Source organism: Engystomops pustulosus, chromosome 1, assembly GCF_040894005.1.
Source record: "Engystomops pustulosus chromosome 1, aEngPut4.maternal, whole genome shotgun sequence".
Lineage (NCBI taxonomy): Eukaryota > Metazoa > Chordata > Amphibia > Anura > Leptodactylidae > Engystomops > Engystomops pustulosus.
In genome coordinates, this window is record NC_092411.1 from 153,115,125 (window position 1) to 153,135,879 (window position 20,755).

General features: G+C 39.6%; 2 protein-coding genes across 8 annotated transcripts in view; one reads left to right on the forward strand and one right to left on the reverse strand.

The window, feature by feature from the left end:
* Window positions 1–165: 165 nt before the first annotated feature.
* Window positions 166–10,927, reverse strand: CNN2 (calponin 2). The gene is made up of 7 exons (XM_072111527.1): window positions 10,733–10,927; window positions 8,859–8,980; window positions 7,692–7,758; window positions 4,458–4,595; window positions 3,949–4,065; window positions 3,505–3,651; window positions 166–2,760 (listed from the first exon to the last, which is right to left on the reverse strand). Exons 1-7 carry the CDS (start codon window positions 10,790–10,792, stop codon window positions 2,506–2,508), a joined length of 906 nt encoding a protein of 301 aa, XP_071967628.1. The 5' UTR covers window positions 10,793–10,927; the 3' UTR covers window positions 166–2,505.
* Window positions 10,645–20,755, forward strand: part of ARHGAP45 (Rho GTPase activating protein 45) — an 84,699-nt gene continuing 74,588 nt past the window's right edge. Inside the window, exon 1 of one of the 7 annotated variants that reach the window (XM_072111462.1) lies at window positions 10,645–10,711. Coding sequence is in view for 5 of the 7 variants with exons in the window: in XM_072111443.1 (XP_071967544.1) it covers window positions 10,959–11,089 (131 nt within the window). In the remaining 2 variants the exon portion in view is untranslated. Of the gene's footprint in view, window positions 10,712–10,934; window positions 11,090–20,755 lie in introns of those variants that run through there. The other 6 variants (XM_072111443.1, XM_072111492.1, XM_072111425.1 and 3 more) reach the window with 6 other exon arrangements.

Below are 20,755 nucleotides of genomic sequence, written 5' to 3' on the forward strand. Positions count from 1 at the left end.
GTGCATTAGAAAATGTATATTTAGGGCCTCATCTCATGACTGCTCCTCCAGGCTAACATATCTATACTACCACAGCTAATAAGGTATCCTGGCCATGATTCAACAACCTGTTTCTGCCTGGCCTAAAAAAAAAAAAAAAAAAAAATACTCAAATATTAAAATACGTTTCCAGTTACATGTTTTATTACATATTACATAAAAAAAAATACATTCAAATATTGAAACACAGGTCAGTTATCCTTAGTCAATTAAAAATGGAGCAAATGTTCATTAAAAAAAAAAATGTATAGGTTTCATAATGTTTTCTTAGGATATATTCACACATAGTAGATTGTAGTCCCTTTTATCTGAATGAAGTTTACAGATATCCACCTTCTTGTAGCACATATATGAAACTGATCTGCAGGTACAAAAAAACTACAATGAACCTGCCAAATGGAAATAAAGTCCAATGGCTGGAATAAGTTTTTTTAATACAGTTGTAAGCCAAAACCAGAAGTGGATGCCAAAGAAAGGGCAAGCATAAAGAAAAACCTAATCACTCCTTTGTATCCCTTCCCGTGTTTGGCTCACAAATCATCATGTGTGATAATCAAAAATGATGTTAGATATATTTTTTCACAATGGGGAGATTTATCAATCTGTCTACACCACAATTTTGAACCTGAAATGACTTGTGCCACATTTATTAAGTGTTTAGACCAATTTTGGGCAGCTTTCTGAACGACAGAAAGTTGGCCCAGTTTCTGACTGAACTAACAGCTGGTCTAAAGCAGATACATCACCCAGTGTTGGATAAGACTGTGGAGTCCAACTCGGCACCGGTCTATTCCCCGATTTTCAGAATTCTCTGCCAATATGTGAGATCCTTAGCAAAAGCCTTCTAAGTGTCAGGTGTGCAAGAATATTGGTCCAAGAAGTCCACAATTACTACTGACGGCAACCTTTAGGGTGCCTTCACACAATTTCACTTTAACTCCGCTTTGGGACCACTGCAATCACAGATCCGTTACTATGGAAACACATAGATCTTTAACCGGCAGCCAATGTCTTGCATTTAGACAATACAAGACACTAGTGCCGGTTGCCGATCGCATGCGTATGCATAGAAATGCATATGCCATCAGCTGTGGTATGCCCCCATGCTCTTTGATTCCATTTCATAATGGAGGCAAAGTGCAATCGTGTGACGGCACCCTCAAGGTATGTTCACACAAGTTTATTATTTGAATCTGTTTTGAAAGCTGCATCAATTGTACATCATAAGAGGAGATAAGAATAAATCACCAATGGCACTTTTTTTTAACCTTCTCCTGATATTTTGCTGCAAAAATCTTAACATGTAAATCTGAGAAGGCAGGCATAGTATAGTTAACAAAATGGAATGTACAAAGCATCAACGTTTCCATTACCTGTACGAAGAGCTCAACTTTATATATAAACAGGCATATTACATGCACATATAGAACTATACCTACATATTATCTTTAATGCAGAAAGAAAAATGTATAGAAGAGCTCCATGCTATCCACCTAATACACAGATGTATTAACAGGTTATTTGGTCATCAGAAGAGTACAAAATAAAATTTTGCTTAACACAACTTTCTACTACATCAATAAGATCTATAGAGCAATTGTAAAAATAGTTAAAGCACACAGAACTTCCTGCCCTGCAGGATAAGATATGAGCAGGTAGGACACTCACCTCTTTTCACCAGTTATCCCAACTCTGCCCCACTTAGAACACAGGGACAACGTTACTTCACATACAAAATAAATGCAGATTTCGGTGGTTCATTTGCAACAAAATGCTTGAGGTTAGAGAATGAAAGTGTGCCTCTTCTGGCTTGGAGTATACTTGTACATGAGATAACGAGTCCATAAAATTCTACAATTTATTCTACAACAGCCCTAAAGCAGCATTTGGGTACAAATTGTCAGAATAAAGGCAAAATTTAATTCACAGCTGCCTATAAAGTCAGTCCCTGACTTACAGACAACTCATAATACAGACCTCTGGATGTTGGGAATTTACTGAAGTTTAGGCCCAAGCTGTACCAGCTGTAAGAGTTATAAAAGGTGAAAGCAATGCAGCTATATTGATATTATATTGATGTGTTGTAGAACTCATTTTATGGTTGTTGGCATTAATATTCTCTGCACTTTGCAAGTGCAACTCCAAACCAGGGGTATACTTTCATCAATTCTTCAGGACCCATAATAAAAATAAAAGAGGTAAGGCTAATACTGTGTCCCCTGAGAACTATAAGGCACTTCTTAAGTTAAAACATACCAATGTATGCAAATTGGCTGAATTATAGACTATGATCTATTTTAGGCACTTTATATCCGTTTCCTCAGTAACAATAAAATTAATTCTAAACAAAAAAACTAGATAAATGGCTAAGTCACATATTTGGAATTTTTGGCAAGTGAAAATCTGTTTGGTCCGATTTCTGGTGGCATTATGCAGTGTGCTGCAGCCCACACATCATGGAGTGAATTACAAGTCTTGCTCCTCATTATAGCTGTACCCATGCTGATCCTCATCATCATACCGATTTGACAGATTGTCGGGATTGCCCTTTGGACAATATTTTGGATCATAAATCTGACGACCCAACCCAAATATCTGGCCACTTTGATTGGCCCCCTGGTTATACCCCATCTGCAAGGACATGGAAGAATTGTCACACTTTTCAGTGCCAGTCTTTGTATCATAAATGTGTCGTCTTGTTCCAGGAGCGGTCATCCCCACCTATAAGAACATAATACATTATATTTATACCACATTCAAATTACACATTTTAGAATTCCTATATGAATATGAATCCTACAAATAAAATGTGAGCAAATACTTGCTAACCAAAATGTTTGATCTGTAACATGTATCACCCATAATAAAAGGTTTGAATGCAGTGACCCAGTGTTCTACAGTTTTAAAATGGTTGTCACATAAACATAATAATCTTTCACATAGAATAAGGGGAAAGTGTATTTGATTGATAGGGGCCCCAGCTCAGATAGCAAATGATTCTGACAGCAAGAGTCCAACAGACCCTCTGATTGAATGGAACAGCAGACTGTTCCATTTCCATTCAAACCTAAAAAGTTACCAAAGGGAAGGCAAGTGACACTCTTGGCGTTTTTTGACGCGTTTCTGTTGTGATTTCAAACACATTGAAAACAGATGCCATTTTGTGCATGCATATTTCCAATGTTTGATTGCTACTAGGGGGCAGGCTATATATAAGGGTTCATGTGCTTGCTGGCTTTATACTGGGCAGGCTGTGACCAATGTATTTCCCAGCCTAGGCTTATAGTCGAGTCAATATGTTTTTACAGTTTTCTTTTCTTGGTGTTAAAATTAGGTGCCTCAGCTTTTACTCGAGTATATATGTTAACTGGGTGTGGTAAATGTGAAGACTGGCTGTGCAGGTTTTAAATTGCCAAGTCACTCCTCATGTTATCACCAAACCATATGCTATAACTACCTCCTTACCTGACTGGCTCCTTTGTTGGTGCCCATTTGAAGGCTTATTGTAGAATGGTCCACAGGTGGCGAGATAGTGTTCTTTGGATCATAAAGATGCCTTCTTGTTCCATAAGCAGTCATTCCCGACTGACTGGCACACTTATTGGTACCCATCTGTACAAGACATAAAATAATTAAGTGGCATCAATTAGCTGCTACTATAAGCCTGTCTGTATTTAAACAACCCTCATCTTTCCTTTGTGACAGTTATCAGTTACACCAGCATGTAATCGGTCTCTTTTGAGAAGAAAAGGGTGTGCTATAAAAAGTCATAATGAGTCCCGTGGACTATAGCATAAGATTATGTCATATTCCTTATTACCATTTTTCTTGCAAAGCTGAAGGGTTAATAACTTGAATGGGTGTGACTACCACTAGGATAGATAGATCTTAATTTATATCAACACTTACTTGGAGTCCTATGACACACTGTCCTGCTTTCTTTGTATTTTCATCAAAGTTTCTTTCTTGCTTCTCTGAGTATTTCACTCCGATATCCACATCACTATGTAGACCTTTTGTCTTTGCCTACAAGATCAGATCAAATTATGAGCAACCAAAAGACAAATTTTTAGCATTTTAAATTGCAGGGACATATTAAGGAACATTGAGGCAAAGTCTTCCATATTAGACACTGAAATATGTATTTGCATGTTGTTTTCTTCCCAGAATGCCCAGTGGAGCATGCAAGCCTTCACGCAGCTGCAATGGTGACCTTTAATGTCAAATTCTGAACCTAGTTTGAATGGCAATTTTATGTAATTAAATGATATTTCCAAATTAAATATAGAAGGTTAACTACATTCAATGGCAAACTATTGCTTGCAAAATAAATGTTTGTCAATGCAGCAACAACTTGTTACATTCATTCAATGTGTATGGAATTCCACAAGCCCCATTCAGGGAACAGACCGACATACCATTCCAGCCAGCGCCAGCAAAGACACTTGGACTTGTGTCATATTCCCATTTTCAAAAAGGTCATTTGCTTCAAACAGATCCACAGATTTTATCCCGTAAGTGGACATGGCTTTAATGAAGTTGGACAGGTTTTCAAGCTGCAGAACGGAGGAGACAAGTTTTAGAACTTGTAAGAAAATGTAACAAAGATCTTAGTGTCTTATATTAAACTTAGCTTTTATTTAATACATTTAAAAAATTCTTGGTTGGCATTCAGTATTACACAGTGCCTGCTTTGAGCAACTTGAGCTGGAATAAACAAAAGATACCATCATCGTGAGGTATTGTCCCTAGTTATTAAAAGGAACCTGTCAGCAGAAAATAACTAATACACCACTATAAATTTGGAGTGAAGCAGATTAATACTTTAAAGATCATGAACCAATTTCTTTTATGGACCTGCATTATGGAATAAAGATCATGAACCAATCTCTTTTATGGACCTGCATTGTGGCATTTTTGAGCAAATTTATTTGGAAGTGAAATGTAAAGGAGGTACAAAGCCAATGAGGCACAGATTTTAGCACTGAAGTTTAGCTCTCCTCACTTCATGATGCCCTCTGCATCTATGAACATCAGTAAACTGTTGCCCGAACCCCAATTCACTCTGTGACTTCAGTGCTCTCATGGAGAGAGCTTGACTTCAGTGCCCAGCTCTCCCCCTCAATGCTTTTATACAACCAAATGACATATAATTATTAAAATTGCTTTTCTGGATGATGCAAGGCCAAGAAGGAAAGATGATTGGGAAGGCATTCATCTGTTTGACAACATACTGATAGGGGTTTGCTAATGATAGCAACTTAATTAACAGGGCCAGTTATGACTTAAAGGGGTTGTCCACTTTGAGCACATTCCAGCCAATAATTGATAATGCTTGTGTAAAGAAAAGTTACACAAATTACCAATATACTTTCTGTATACTTCCTAGATCCCTTCTTGCTATCATGTAACCCTTTAAGGACCTGGCCCTTTTTTGTTTTTTCATTTTCATTTTTTACTCCCCATGATCAAAAAATCCCTAACTTTTTTATTTTTCCATGTACAGAGCTGGGTGACGGCTTATTTTTTGCGTAACAAATTGCACTTCATGGTATTGAATATTCCATGCCGTGTACTAGGAAGCGGGAAAAAAAATTCCAAATACAGTGAAATTGGTAAAAAACCGCATTTGTGCCGTCTTCTTGTGGGCTTAGATCTTACGGATTTCACTGTGCGCCCCAAATGACATGTCTACTTTATTCTTTGGGTCTGTGCGATTACGGGGATACCAAATTTGTATAGGTTTTATAATGTTTTCATACATTTAAAAAAATTAAAACCTCCTGTACAAAAATTTTTTGGGGGATTTTGCCATCTTCTGGCGCTAATAACTTTTTATACTTTGGTGTACTGAGCTGTGGGTGGTGTCGTTTTTTGCGGATTTTGATGACGTTTACAATGTTATCAATTTTAGGACTGTACGACCTTGTGCTCACTTTTTATAGAATTTTTTAATTTTTTTAAATGACAAAAAAAGTGCCGTTTTCGACTTTGGGCGCGATTTTCCGTTACGGGATTAAACGCAGTGAAAAACCGTTATCATATTTTGATAGATCGGGCATTTTCGGACGCGGTGATACCTAATGTGTTTATGATTTTTACTGTTTATTTATATTTATATCAGTTCTAGGGAAAGGGGGGTGATTTGAGTTTTTAGGGTTTTTTATTACAATTTTTTTTTAACTTTTTTAAAATTTTTATTTTTAGTACTTTTCAGACTCCCTAGCGTACTTTAACCCTAGGGTGTCTGCACGATCCTATCATATACTGCCATACTACAGTATGGCAGTATATGGGGATTTTACTCCTCATACATTACAATGTGCTGATAGCACATTGTAATGAATGGGTTAACCCGAAGTAGCCTCGGGTCTTCGTGAGACCCGAGGTTACCATGGCGACGGATCGCCGCTCCCCGATGACGTCACGGGGAACGGCGATCCTCGAAAAGATGGCGGCGCCCGCGCGCCGCCATCCTTTTGAAGCCGCCGGCTTATACTGTTTGATATAATGAGCTGTGCACCTGTGTGACATCACATGACCATGGACCGGTGTGTTTATCTACAGGAAGTAAAGAATGAAGTTTTATGTTGCCTTACAGCAAAAAGGGATCTAGAACAACCGTGAGGAATGGATATATAAAGTAAATTGGAAATTTGTCTAACTTTTCATTACAGAAACAATATCAATGATTTGCTGGAATGTGCTTAAAGTAGACAAACCAATTATACCTTTGTTCTCTTTCTCCACTTCTTTATCTCCTTATTTTGGCAAGGAAGTGAAGAGCCTAGAACACTTAAAACCATATAAAGGTAGTTTTATTCATTATAGAAGCCATTTATAGGAGATACACTCAGGGATAAATAAGTGTAGGTGAAAGATCACTGTTTTAACAGGCACACAGGACAGCACCAGCAACAAAGACTCGCTGTGCACCATTATAAATTCAAAGCAGCCAACCATCTGTATAGGTGCAATTCTTGGCTCATCTCCGGTGCACATTGGATAAGATCTATCAAACTCAGCCATATACCAGGCCAACAAGCTTGTTTTAGCTAATCACAACTTGTCGTCACCCTGTAAGGGCTCTTGCACACGAATGTGCCATATGGTGGCCCGAACACAGCTACACATGCAATGGACAGGAGTCCCTGCATTATACAGAAATATAATATATATAATAATGTTGGACAAACAGTCACACCGGAAGTGTATTAACTATTACAGTTCTGTTGCGGCTGTTAGGCTGGCATACAGGAAGTCCTCGCTTTATATTCCAATATAAAGCAGGGACTGCCGTCCACTGCACTATGTGCAGCCCGTTGGATCGGTTCACTACGTTTTTGGGAAAGAGCCCTAAGTGTGCATTAACCTATGTAAAAGCTTTTAAAATCAGCAACATACTCCCCACTTCAGTATGCATGCGCTAGAGCTGGTTTTACATAGTGCAGTGAAAGCAGTGAAAGCAACACTGCAAATTTGCAGATAATATGCCTTTAGAGTCTTTAGTTTTCCAGGCCAATGATTTCAGCCAAATGCACGGATAAGCGGAATCCAGCACCCATATTCAGCCACTGGAAATGTTTTCATCAGTGGCCTCCTTGCAGCCTACATCGACTCTACACATGCTTAATATTTCACATAGTAAATACCTGATGCCAGTTTTGCTTGGAGACATTAATTTTTGGAATAGATTTTGGTCTCAGTTTGTTCATAAGTCTATAAGGAGGGAAAAAGATCGGAGTTAAAAAAATTATTTATAATGGCTTAGAGTCAATGAGGAGATTTATCATTAGACAGGCTCCTTGGGACAGTTCTATGTGTCTTTGGAGCTCCTCTGCTCCATCAGATTCATTAAAGCGGCTTTCTCCCTTTAAAGGACAAGTTTCTTATAAGTACGCAGCATAAGAAAATAACACATAATCTAATTTACTGTTATTAACCAAAATGCAGCATTTCACAGATATAAGTCCAACCTGTCTATCAATCCTGCTTTACACCATTTCAGTTGCCCCTAGACACGACCCTGTAACTTCTCTTAGGGTCGGGCAGCCATCTCGGATGAAATTGTGGAGCTGTGTTAGTGTCTGTTTATGCTGTGTGGCTGTAGCCATGCCCCATGCATGGAGCTCAGAGACACTCATTGATTCACCGCCTGTCAGGACACGCTGAGCAGAAAGAGGCTGCAAACTACAAGCTAAAAGGAAATAAGTGATCCAGGGGTACATGTCTGTGAGATGTAGTAGAGCTGTGTGTGCAATAGGCATCTCATCATCTGTGATCTGTCTCATCTCTCTGTCTATGTGTCAGTGTGTTAACACCATGTCAGAAGCCAGATGAAAGTGCATATACACCTTGTACCCTAATAATGTAACCACATTGTTACCCCACAAAATCAGATGAATAATACAGTAATTTGTCTGCTTAGAGAGGCTCTGCCCACACCCTGGGATTTTGCACTGTGCAGCCAGAAGAGTGATAGGAGCTAAAACAGCAAGAAAACTGAGTAAAATTGTCAAGTACAAGGTTAAAATGATCTTTATTGTGTTAACTATTTTCTTTTGTGGGAAAACCCCTTTAATAAAATGTTCTTACCCTCTACATGGGGGAGATTTATCATTGGTTTTTCGGGTCTTTTTTGGTGTATAAAAGTCGCATAGAGGCTTTTTGCGACTTTTCATTGCTCAAAAGCCGCACAGGACTATTCCCGCCACTTCAAAAAAACCCTCTATGAGCTTTTTTTTTTTTTTTACGCCAAAACGCCCAGCAAAACCCAATGATAATTCCCCCCCAATGTGTCATTGACATTTTATACTTACTCGCACAAGATGACACCATCTTTTAACCCCTTCTGGAAATCTGGCCCAATGGACATTCCAGTGACTTCTTCAATCCAGACCTGAAGTTCTGATTCCTTCTGAGGATCATACTTCTGTGCCAACTAATATGCAGAAAGATAACAAGGTATGTACATGTTCAACTTAAAGATAGACTATAAATTCTAGTCTTCACAAAAATACAGCTACGATCAATCTTTATACAGTCATATAATTTAACATTGTGTTAAGTTTTGCCAAATGCATGAGTATGTAATCCTCAGTTAGGGTGTGTGTCAAATAAGCCTGAGGGATGGTGCGTAAGACTTCCACAGGGTGTGTTACATAGCAGTGCATGGCCAGTCAGCTCATCATAAGACTGTCTTGCTTTAAACTCATAATATCAGTCATTTGACTTTACATGTACAGTCATGCCAAGTGTTGGGAAAGGACAATATATGAGGCTAATGGGGAATTCATAAACAATGTAATGTCATTAGCAAAGGCTATTGTGTATTGCAATAATAAAAAGAAGCTAGCTTCCTGTACTGCATATGTTTTCAGAGGACAATCTATTCAAACTTGTCTGTGCACAAAGTGAGTCCAGTCTTCTTATTGAAGAGGATGGGTCACCTCTTATTTATATCCATGTTTTTATTAAATCAATGTATTTCTAATTAACAATTCAATTGTTATTCATGGCCTCCTTCCTTTTAAAATCTATTGGTTAAAGGGATGTACCCATCTCAGTCATTGACCACCAAGATGAGAATATCCACGCCACACTTTGGTGGTCAGAGTTAAAGAAAGTAGTTTCCCTACTTACCAAAGGGATTTTTTACCTTATTTTTTTATTCCAGCATTTCTGATATTTCTACATTGGTAAATAATTCTGATCCCTGTGAAATAAGTGTTATATTCACTTCCGCTCCCCATAGATTTCAATGTACAGAGCATTACTCTGTGACATTTCTGTGAATTCTAGCAGTTAAAAAGATGGGGGCTGCTATACCTTTTATTTTTAATACTTTTAACAAGTCTCAAAGAACCTAATTCAGGTGTGAGCTTAAAAGGGGTTGTCCACTTTCAGCAAATTTATATTGTTTGTGTTATGACATTTTTTACCATATACTTTCTGTATCTATTTCTCATGGTTTTTTAGATTACTGTCCCTGGTTGTGTGACATCACACAGGTGCACGAGCCGTGAGTAATCAGAGCCATGCACCTGCTTGTCCATCACAAAACAATGGACCGATTTCTATCCACTGGAAGTAAACATAGAAGCTTTCTATATAATGACAGCAAGCAGAGATCTAGATAACCATGAGGAAATGATACAGAAAGTATATTGGAAAAGTGTATAACTTTTCCTGACACAATCCATAAATTACTTGTTGAAAGTGGACAACCCCTTTAGCCTTGAAACTATGTTGTGTTGTTCCTTTACCATTTCTTCTTAAAAAATGGCAAGTGGGTGTTACCAGGCTATACCTAATATGGTGGTTCTACATCACCTTAATGTGTGTCACCAAATCACTAGAGAAGAGTGCTGCTGGTTCCTCAGGTGTATACAAAACACACACGTCTCCCAGCACACTGAGGTAAAGATAAGAAATAGCAGAAGACATACATGTACACACGACACGGGACAAAGACAGGAGGCGAACTACAAGAACGTCTGGAGAGGAAGGAAGACGCAAGCAGGCAGACACACCTAGATAGCTAGGAAGTGGGGGGAGACGAGCCCCGGCCCCGAGTCTGTTATGGCCGGTAATAGGATGGAAGTCTCCCATCACATCCAGCACTGTGACCAGAGCAGCAGCAGGATGGAGCGCGGGATAGAGAGGAGTCAGAGTAAGGATGGAGCCCGCTTACCCTGTTCTTAACTTCTGCGGACAAGCCATAGGACGGGCCCTTGTTAAACTGGGTGCTCATTGCTGTGTGTTAGGAAAGCGAGGCCTGCACCGAAACCGCGTCTGCTGTGCGCCCCAATCTCAGCGCCCTGTTCGCTCGTCTGACTCACTTTCCTCGGATTGAGTCAGTGTCTGAGTGCAGGCCCCGCCCCTGCCCTCTCAGTGGCTGCCGATAAAAATCCCCATATATGGGCAAAGAGCTCCGAATTCCTAAGGATGGGTATTTCCTGCCAGTCCCAAAATGTGACCAAATTCCCTCAAAGCATCCGGCGTGGGAGCAGCCAGGTACATGGTACACGGGGAGACGCCCAGTGCGCAGGTAGAGCGGCCCGTGTGCCCTCATGTTTACCCCTGCACCCGCCTGTGCATACAACTTTATGTGGGAAGGAATACCCAGGTTTATGCCAAGGGGTTGTGTGCTGTTATACCAGGCAGAATCTCCTACTGATGCCTATTTATCATAACAAAGCCTAGCTAAAATGCCAGTCCATACCATTTCAGTGCCAACCACCTGAGATAATGCACAACATGCCATCAGAAAAGCGTGACCTTAATTAAAAATGTACATATTTATACACAATCACTAAAATGTATACATTCATATATGCACTCATTTATTTATACACACACATATACACTTTTACTCACATGGCTCCCAATCATCCCAGATTTTTCAGCACTGTCCTACCATTCCGGGCAGCAGGGAGAATTTCTTATGGAGTCCCGCAATGGCCTGCCTCCTAGTCTCTGACAGCTCCTATTGCCTCTTCTCTATTTAAACAAAAAGATCTTACTTACCTTTCCATCGTTCCCCGCAGTCCTGACTTCTACACTCCCCGGGGCTCTGAGATGACGATAAGGGTCAGGGCTAGCCTCTCCTCAATGTCATCTCAGAGCCTCGGTAGAGAGGAGGAAGCAGGACTGGAACAATGAAAATGTTAGTAAGGGCCACAATATAAGTGAAGATGGAGGCCACAAAATGAGGTGGATGGAGGACAGGTGGCCACAATATGAGGGGTATAAAGGTGGGAGGCCACAATATGGAGTAGGATGGAAGACAGGAGGCCACAATTTAAATGGAACGGAGGGCAGGATTCTATAATCCTAAGGGGAGTAAGAGAGGGGCCATAATATGAGTAGGGGAGAAGGGTAGGGGAGATATAAGGGAAGATAAAGTGGTGGAACAAATGTAAAGGGAGGATAAAGAGGGGGTATTATATAGACCAAATAGCAATGGGACAGGCACTACCAAATGTCAATGCATAAAGTATAGTCCACGTATCCCAAGTATGAACAATATCATCAAAACAAGAGAAGAAAGGGAGGATACGTATAGTGGACTAGAATAAATTCACAAATTTTATTAATACATATACATATATAAATAACAACAAGAACACAAAATACAAATAAAAACACTAAAACCTGCACCGGTAAAGGTGCACTGAACCTCCCAGGACCAACGTGTCCTGGGCTCCCTGACCCAACTAGCCAATAAACATACAATGTAAGATGGTGGTTGCTAGATAAGACTAGGCAACTGATAGGCTGTAAACAAACATATAAGATGTAAAGTGAAAAGTGCAGCACATGTGCAAAAAACAGCCTAGTCTATTGGCTGCCTACAGGCCTAGCGTATACAATACCTAATGTGTCAACATGACATGATGAGTAAGGGCAAGTAGGCACGGCCAGACTGGGGGGAGAAAAGAGAGCGAACCCCACGCGTATCGTCACCCGCTCCGGTGACTTCCTCAGGGGTGTGTGGCTCACTACGAGATGTGGTCTAGTATTTAAAGGTGGTACCTCTCCTCTCTTTTTGCTCTCTTTTCTCCCCCCAGTCTGGCCGTGCCTACTTGCCCTTACTCATCATGTCATGTTGACACATTAGGTATTGTATACGCTAGGCCTGTAGGCAGCCAATAGACTAGGCTGTTTTTTGCACATGTGCTGCACTTTTCACTTTACATCTTATATGTTTGTTTACAGCCTATCAGTTGCCTAGTCTTATCTAGCAACCACCATCTTACATTGTATGTTTATTGGCTAGTTGGGTCAGGGAGCCCAGGACACGTTGGTCCTGGGAGGTTCAGTGCACCTTTACCGGTGCAGGTTTTAGTGTTTTTATTTGTATTTTGTGGTCTTGTTGTTATTTATATATGTATATGTATTAATAAAATTTGTGAATTTATTCTAGTCCACTATACGTATCCTCCCTTTCTTCTTTTGTTTTGATGAGGGGGTATTATATGTTGCAGAGTTGTATTATGGGGTATTATATGGCTCTATGGGGAGGGGGATGGCCACAGGAAGGGGCATTATACTGTTCAGGGGCCATTAAGGACGATATTATAATTTGGCCCTCTTTCTCTAGCTCAAAAGTTGGGAGGTATGGATTCCTACATGTATACACTGATACACACACATTTATGTACTCCTATATACATTTCTACACTTATATACTATTTCTATACATTTTCTACATACAGCATATACATAGCCATACATTTATACATTCATACATACATATGTCTATACTCACTCAGTCTTTCTGGAGCTCAGTAGTTACTGACAACATGGGGGAAGTAGATGGCAGGAAGTAGAGTTGAGAGACTCCCTGTGCTGCCGTTCTGCTGTCCCCACCCTTACATTTCTTATCTGAGCTAATGGCTCAGCTGTTTACTGTGGAGGATGTGCACTGTTACATACACATTATACTGTGCAATGAGCATCATAGTATGTATATAACAGTGCACATCCTCCATTCTTTAATGTGGCAGTACCAGTACTGTGGGCCCTGTAGCATCTGCTATGGCTGCTACTGCTGTAGTTACTCCCTTGACTGTTTTCCACACTGTTGTAATGGAGCATTGTGAAATACTATTTCAGATACTACACACTGCCGAAATAGGGCGAAATGAGACCTGTTCCTATAGGACAGTGGTGGCGAACCTATGGCACTGGTGCCAGAGGCGGCATTCGGAGCCCTTTCTGTGGGCACCCAGGCCATCACCCCATCATGAAGTTCACCAGACAGGACTCAAAGAATCTTCCTATAGAATCTTCCTACAATGATAGGCGAATTTGCCCTCCTCCTTTTAAATGCATTGGTGTCTTTAGGAGGAAGAACAATTAAAAGTTGTCAAAGAACGAGGAGAAATAAATTACTGCTTAAATTGCTGCCCTGGCACTTTGCACTGCACTGGCACTTTTGGTTGAAGTTTGGGCACTCAGGCTCTAAAAGGTTCGCCATCACTGCTATAGAATGTGGAGGGATTTTGAGAGCATGATATGGCAGGGGCTATTAGGGCTGATTCAGAAGGTAATCAAAGGGGTTGTCCCAGACCTATGAAATCCAAATATGCGGGCAGGGGAGCACTGCCTAAAAAAATATATATAAAAATATCTGCGGTCCCTCCTGCTGTCTCTCCGGGCCGTGCCCCTGTTTGTTTACAGTGGCACGGAAACTGTGCTCACACCAGCTTCCGGCTGGCTGAGGTGACCGGCCACGCCCACCCGACACCATTCCCAGCACTGTATCAGGCACCGAGATATGGGGAAGAATGGTTGTGGCCGGCGATATGGGGACTGATGGCTGTGGCCAGCCACCTTTGCCGGCCAGAAGCTTGTCTGAGTACACACAGCTTCTGTGGCATGGGCCGGAGAGGCGGCTGTGCAGGACACCGCGAGGGACAGCAAAGGTAAGTACATGTTTATTTTGTTTAGTTGTGTTTAGTTGTGCACCTGTGTGACCATGGTCAGATTTATGTCCACTGGAAGTAAACATAGAAGCTTCCTATAGAATCACAGCAAGCAGAGATCTATAAAACCCGTGAGGAATCGATTAAGAATGTATATTGTAAAATTGTATCACTTTTTGTAATACAAACAATAACATTAATTTGCCGAAATGGGAATACCCCTTTAACCCCTAGGCGCACCACGACGTTATACTACGTCCCCGGGGCTAGATGCTTAGCGCACCGGGACGTAGTATAACGTCTAGCTTCTGGGACCGGCTCACGAACGGAGCCGGTACCAGAAGCAGCGGCTGTCAGCTGTCTATCACAGCTGACACCGCGCTGTAACACCCGCGATCGGAGCCGGCTCCGATCGCGGGTGTTAACCCCTTACACGCCGCGGTCAAGCATGACCGCGGCGTGTAAGGGTGTTCCTGCTGTGGATCGGATCCCCCGTGCCGCTTACCGGGGGATCCGATCCTCTTCCGGGCAGCTCCGAGGACTGGCATGTGCCCCGGAGCTGCCCGGTCTCCATGGCAGCCAGACCCCTTCCGGGTCTGGCTGTAAACTGTCTGAGCATGCGCAAGCTTGCTCAGACAGTTTACACTGCTCTACAATAAAATAGTATTGTAGAGCAGTGTATTGATCAGAGCATCACTGGTTTAAGTTCAAGTATGTATAAGTAAAAAAAAATGCAAAAACAGTTAACACTACACATTATCATAAATAAAAAATAAATACATAAAAATATAAGCCCCTAAAATGTCACTTTCCCATAAAAAACTTAATAAAGTATAAAAAACATAAAAACACAAAAAAAACCCTGCATATTTGGTATTGCCGCGTCCGTAACAATCTGCATAATAAAACAGAATTGTTACTGGACCCGCACGGTAAACGCCGGAGGAAAAAAACGCAAAAAACGTTCCGAAAAAAGATAATTTTTAATTAATACCCTATAAAAAATGCTCTAAAAAGTGATTTTAAAAACTTTATGCACTCTAAAATAAGCCCACTAAAAAGAACAACTGTTCTCGCAAAAAATAAGCCCCTAACCAGATTTGTCAGCCAAAAAATAAAAAAGTTATGCATATGAAAAGATGGTGATGCTAAAATGAATAAGATTTTCTCCAAATTAGTTTTTATTCAGTACAATTGAATAAAATACACAAAACCCCCACATATTTGGTATCCCTGCGTCCGTAACAATCTGTATAATAAAACAGAATTGTTATTAGATCCGCAAAGTGAACCCCGTAAAAAACAACCTAAAAAAACTCTCTCTGAAAAAGATGATTTTTTATTAATGCCCTTTAAAAATGCTCTAAAAAAAGTGATTTTAAAAAGTTACGCAATCTAAAATAAGACCACTAAAAAGAGCTATCATTCTTGCAAAAAATAAGCCCTTAAACAGATTTGTGAGGTGAAAAATAAAAAAGTTATACATATGAAAGACGGTGATGCTAAAATTAACAACAATTTTGCCAAATTACTTTTTATTCAGTAAAAATGGTAAAAAATAAAAAATATATATAAATGAAGTATTTTCATAATCGTGGCGACCCATAGAATAAAAATAATATACTATTTTTATGGTATGGTTAACGGCCAAATAAAAAACACATAAAAATTTTCCTAAAAATTGATGATTTTCATTTCCTCCACCAACAAAGAGTTAATTAAATCTCACCAATTAGCTGTAGATGCCCCAAAATTACATACCAGAAAAGTGCATCTCATGTGGCAAAAGAAATAAGCCCCTATAGGTCCTCATTAAAAAAAAGAAAAAAATTATAGCCTGTACAATGTGACATAGCAAATCTGATTTGGATGGCGCCTCCTTCCCTTCTATGCCCGGCCGTGCGCCCATACAGAAGTTACCACCACATATAGAGTATCCGTGTACTCGGGAGAAATTGGGTATCAAACTTTGTGGAGCCTTTTTTAATTTAATCCATTTTAAATGTTTAATTTTCCTTCCAAAATGAGTGTATTGTGAAAAAATATTACAATTTGCAGACTGCACCTCCATTTTGTTTTAACCCCTATAAAACACGTAAAGGGTTAACAAACTTCTTAAAAGTAGTTTTTCATACGTTGAGGGGTGTAGTTTCCACAATGGGGTAATTTACGAGTCTTGCTATTATTTAGGCCTCTCAGTGTCAATTAGAAGTTGATCAGGTCCATCTAAGTACGGGTTTTGGCGATTTTACAAAAAATGTGAAAAATGGCACCCAAATTCTGAGCCTCATAACATTCTAGTAAAATATGTGGAATCTTAAAAAACCATGCCAACATAAAGCAGACATTTGGGAAATGTAAGTTATGAATTTATTTGGGTGCTATGACTGTCTGCATCAAAAGTAGAGAATTTAGAACGTTGAAAATAAAGAATTTTTCAAAATTTTTGCCAAATTTTGTTTTTTTTCATAACTAAACGCAAAAGATTTCATCCAAATTTTTAAACTAATTTGAAGTACAATGTGTCACGAGAAAACAATCTCAAAATCCCCTGGATATCTCATAGCGTTCCAAAGCTATAACCACTTATAGTGACACAGGTCAGATTTGAAAAATGGGACCGCGTCCTTAAGGCCAAAATAGGCTGTGTCCCCTAGGGGTTAAAGGACACCTGTCATCATGTCTGTGTCATTAGTCCTGTCACTACTACCTGTTGGAGCAGCTCACAAGGATCCCATCACAGCCTTTATCTAGTTATTTCATACATTATTCATTGTAAAATCGTCTATTCTTTATTATGTAAATGAGGCTGGTCACATGGTCAGAGGCAGTGATGTCACCCCTCCCCTCTCCCTGCTCATGTCTGTGTGTAATGTATAGTAAAGCAAGGCTAGTGTGTGTGCTGCATCTGCTGACATGCTGCATCCCCCTAATACACAAGTGAGAGACACAGACATCAGCTACACAAGTACCTGACATGTTCTGCTATAACATGGCTGCCTGGAGCTGTTGTATCTCTCCTATACACACACACATGCACACACAGGCTGCAGGGGGAGTGGCCACCAGCACCAGGAAGCACATCATTATACAGCCTCACATCATTATACAGGCTGTCAGTCATGCACTGGGGGTGTGGCTGTGCCTCCCACTCATGAATAAGCTGGACAGCTTGAATATGCTAATGCTTCATTGGACATTTCACAGGTCATTTGCATACAGCTTTGGGACCTCATTGCTTAAGTTTACAGGCATGTAGAGGGACAATGAAGAGATAGAGGCAATACTCTCTAATGGCAGTTTATGAAAATATATTTAGATTAGGTGGGTTATTTTGCATGACAGGTTCTCTTTAAGTCAATGCTTCAGTTTTTCATACATGTGTTTCAAGGAAGCCGCTCAGAGCTGTAAAAATCGGATTTTAAAATATGACACAACTTGGATGATACTTATGGGTTGGAGGAGAAGGAATTTAACACAGTTAGGTCTCTTTGTTGTTTTTTTTCTTTACTAGTTTCTTTTTTTTGTTGCTTTTTAATTTATGATAAGGGTTGTATTGCTATTTTAAATGTCTTTAATCTTTTGTTGGTTTTTATTTTTAAGTTGGTGCAAATTTCGCCTCTTCTTATCAAAATGGCCTCTGATTAAAATGTCACTTTCATGCACCTTTTTTCAATGAAAAAAACTTGCTAACACCAAGGTTTTGCTAACATAGTTTTGAACCAATGTGCATGAAAAAATGGTGCAAATCAAACAAGTACATCTGCCCTGCTATGATAAATATGGTAAACCTTGAAAGAGCAAACAACTTCTCTAATTTAAGTACCATATGGAATAGGTGCATATAAGGCACATGACAGTGAAAAAAGAAGAACATGACTATAATAAATGACCCCCTAGGACTACAAAACAGATTATCAGATACCACTAGGACTGAAATCAGATTGAAATCAAAAGTTGTTCAATTACCAGAATTGGACAATTTGATACTCATGTCATGGTCAACTGCCCAAAAGGATAGCGCATAGGCTGAGCAAGGATATGTTGAATTGATAAAAGGGGCATTCCCATTTTTTGGTATTTACCACCAGGATCAAGGATTGTAAACCAAGCACACTGACATACTGGTGTGGCCCCCACTGGCCGGATCGGCTATTCTTTAAGCTTCTTATGCTTACACCTGAACACCTGACTTACAGAAGATCCCTAGTTACAAACGGATCTATGTGTGTTGGTAATTTATTGTACTTTAGCCCTAGGCTACAATAAATAGCTATAACAGTTAGTAAAGGTGTCTGTAAAGAAGATTAATTGTTAATCCTGGTTCTTATGACAACCCAACATTTTTAAAATCCAATTGTCACAGAGACCAAAAAAATTTGTCTGGAGTTACAATTATAAAATATACAGTTCCAATTTACATACAAATGTGTTAAACCTCTGTTAAGAACTGCATATATATATATATATATATATATATATATATATATATATATATATATATATTTCTTGAATTGTATGTTATTAAAAATTTAATAACACAATTTCCCATAAATGTTGTCACTTACAAAAGAGATAGCTGTCCTTGGATAAGACCACACAACACTATGGCAGCAGTGGCAGACATGCACTATTGAGGTGCCCGATCATCTACATTCAGCGTCCATTACCACAGGACAGCTGTGAGACATACAGTAACTCATGGACATTTCATATGTAAAACCTATTTATTTCTTTGTGCAAGAGGTGGACGTATTCAAGGAGAAGAATCTTGTTTCTAAGGCCATGCAATGCCAAACATATGGTAACATGTTTAACCCCTTAACGCTCTGCGCCGTAGCTCTGCGGCGCAGAGGTATAGGGAATGTATGAAGAGGGCTCACGGGCTGAGTCCTCTTCATACAGAGGTGGGGGTTGTTGCATATTGCAGCAAACCCCCACCGCTAAGAACCGCGGTCGGTGCTTGCACCGATCACGGCTATTAACCCTTTCAATGCCCCTGGCAAAGTCTTCGTTTGACCCGAGACTATCTGGCATCTGCAGATTCGTTACAATAAGTCATTGGTTCATTGTAATAAATGAGCTGCAAAAATGGCATACATTGCAATACAGAAGTATTGCAGTATATGGCAGGAGCGATCTGACCATCTAGGGTTAATGTACCCTAGATGGTCTAAGAAATAGTGGGGGGAAAAAAAGAAAAAAAAAAGTTTAAAAAATAAAAAAAATTTATAAAATATTAAAAATTCAAATCACCCCCCCTTTCGCTAAAACTGATATAAAACATAATAAACAGTAAAAATCACAGACACATTAGGTATCGCCGCGTCCCAAAATGCCCGATCTATCAAAATATAAAAACGGTTACGGCCGGCGGTGACCTCCGAGACGGGAAATGGCGCCCAAATGTCCGAAATGCGACTTTTACACCTTTTTACATCACAAAAAAAAATGGAATAAAAAATGACACCTCACACAGCTCCGTGCGCCAAAGAATTAAAAAGTTATTAGCTTCAGAAGATGGCAAATTTTTTTTTTCTTTTTTGTACACATTCGTTTAATTTTTGAAAATGTATTAAAACACAATAAAACCTGTATAAATTTGGTATCACCGCGATCGCACCGAACCAAAGAATAAAGCTGAGGTGTTATTTTGAGTGCACAGTCAAAGTCGTAAAAACTGAGCCCACAATTTTTCCACATTTGGAATTTTTTTTCAGCTTCGCAGTACATGCCATGTTAAAATAAATAACATTACGGGAAAGTAAAATTTGTTACGCACAAAATAAGCCCTCACACAGGTCTGTACACGGAAAAATGAAAAAGTTATGGATTTTTGAAGGTGGAGAGCCAGAAATGAGCGAAAAAACCCTGCGTTCTTAAGGGGTTAAAAATGCATCACCAAAACGCCAAATGTGAACACACCCTTTTAAGTTCTCTAATTATGTGTTGTTATTATCTTCATAGTTAGGTGGAAATAGGAAAGTACTGTTTTACCATTTTTAGTACACACATCTTAACACAATCGTAGTGAACCAGAGAATAGCGGGGGGGGGGGGGGAAATGCTAACAATCCAAAATAAAAATTGATGATTTTGTTTGTGTCCCCCTTGAAATAGTTAATAAAATCTCATGAATAAGCTTTAGACCCCCAAATGAATTATCTATACATTGTATCTCATCCCATAAAAAATAAGCCCTCATATGTTTGCATTACCAAAAAAATTCAAATTTATAGGTAGTACAATGTGACAATACAAATCTGCTGTGAATGGCGCCTCCAT

Coding starts and splice junctions, on each gene's coding strand:
- CNN2 (XM_072111527.1), bottom strand. CDS start 10,792: ATGAGCACCCAGTTTAACAAGGGCCCGTCCTATGGCTTGTCCGCAGAA. Junction 8,981..10,732: donor CCGCAGAAGTTAAGAACAGG/GTAAGCGGGCTC, acceptor TCTGCATATTAG/TTGGCACAGAAGTATGATCC. Junction 4,066..4,457: donor TGCTGGCGCTGGCTGGAATG/GTATGTCGGTCT, acceptor CTGATCTTGTAG/GCAAAGACAAAAGGTCTACA.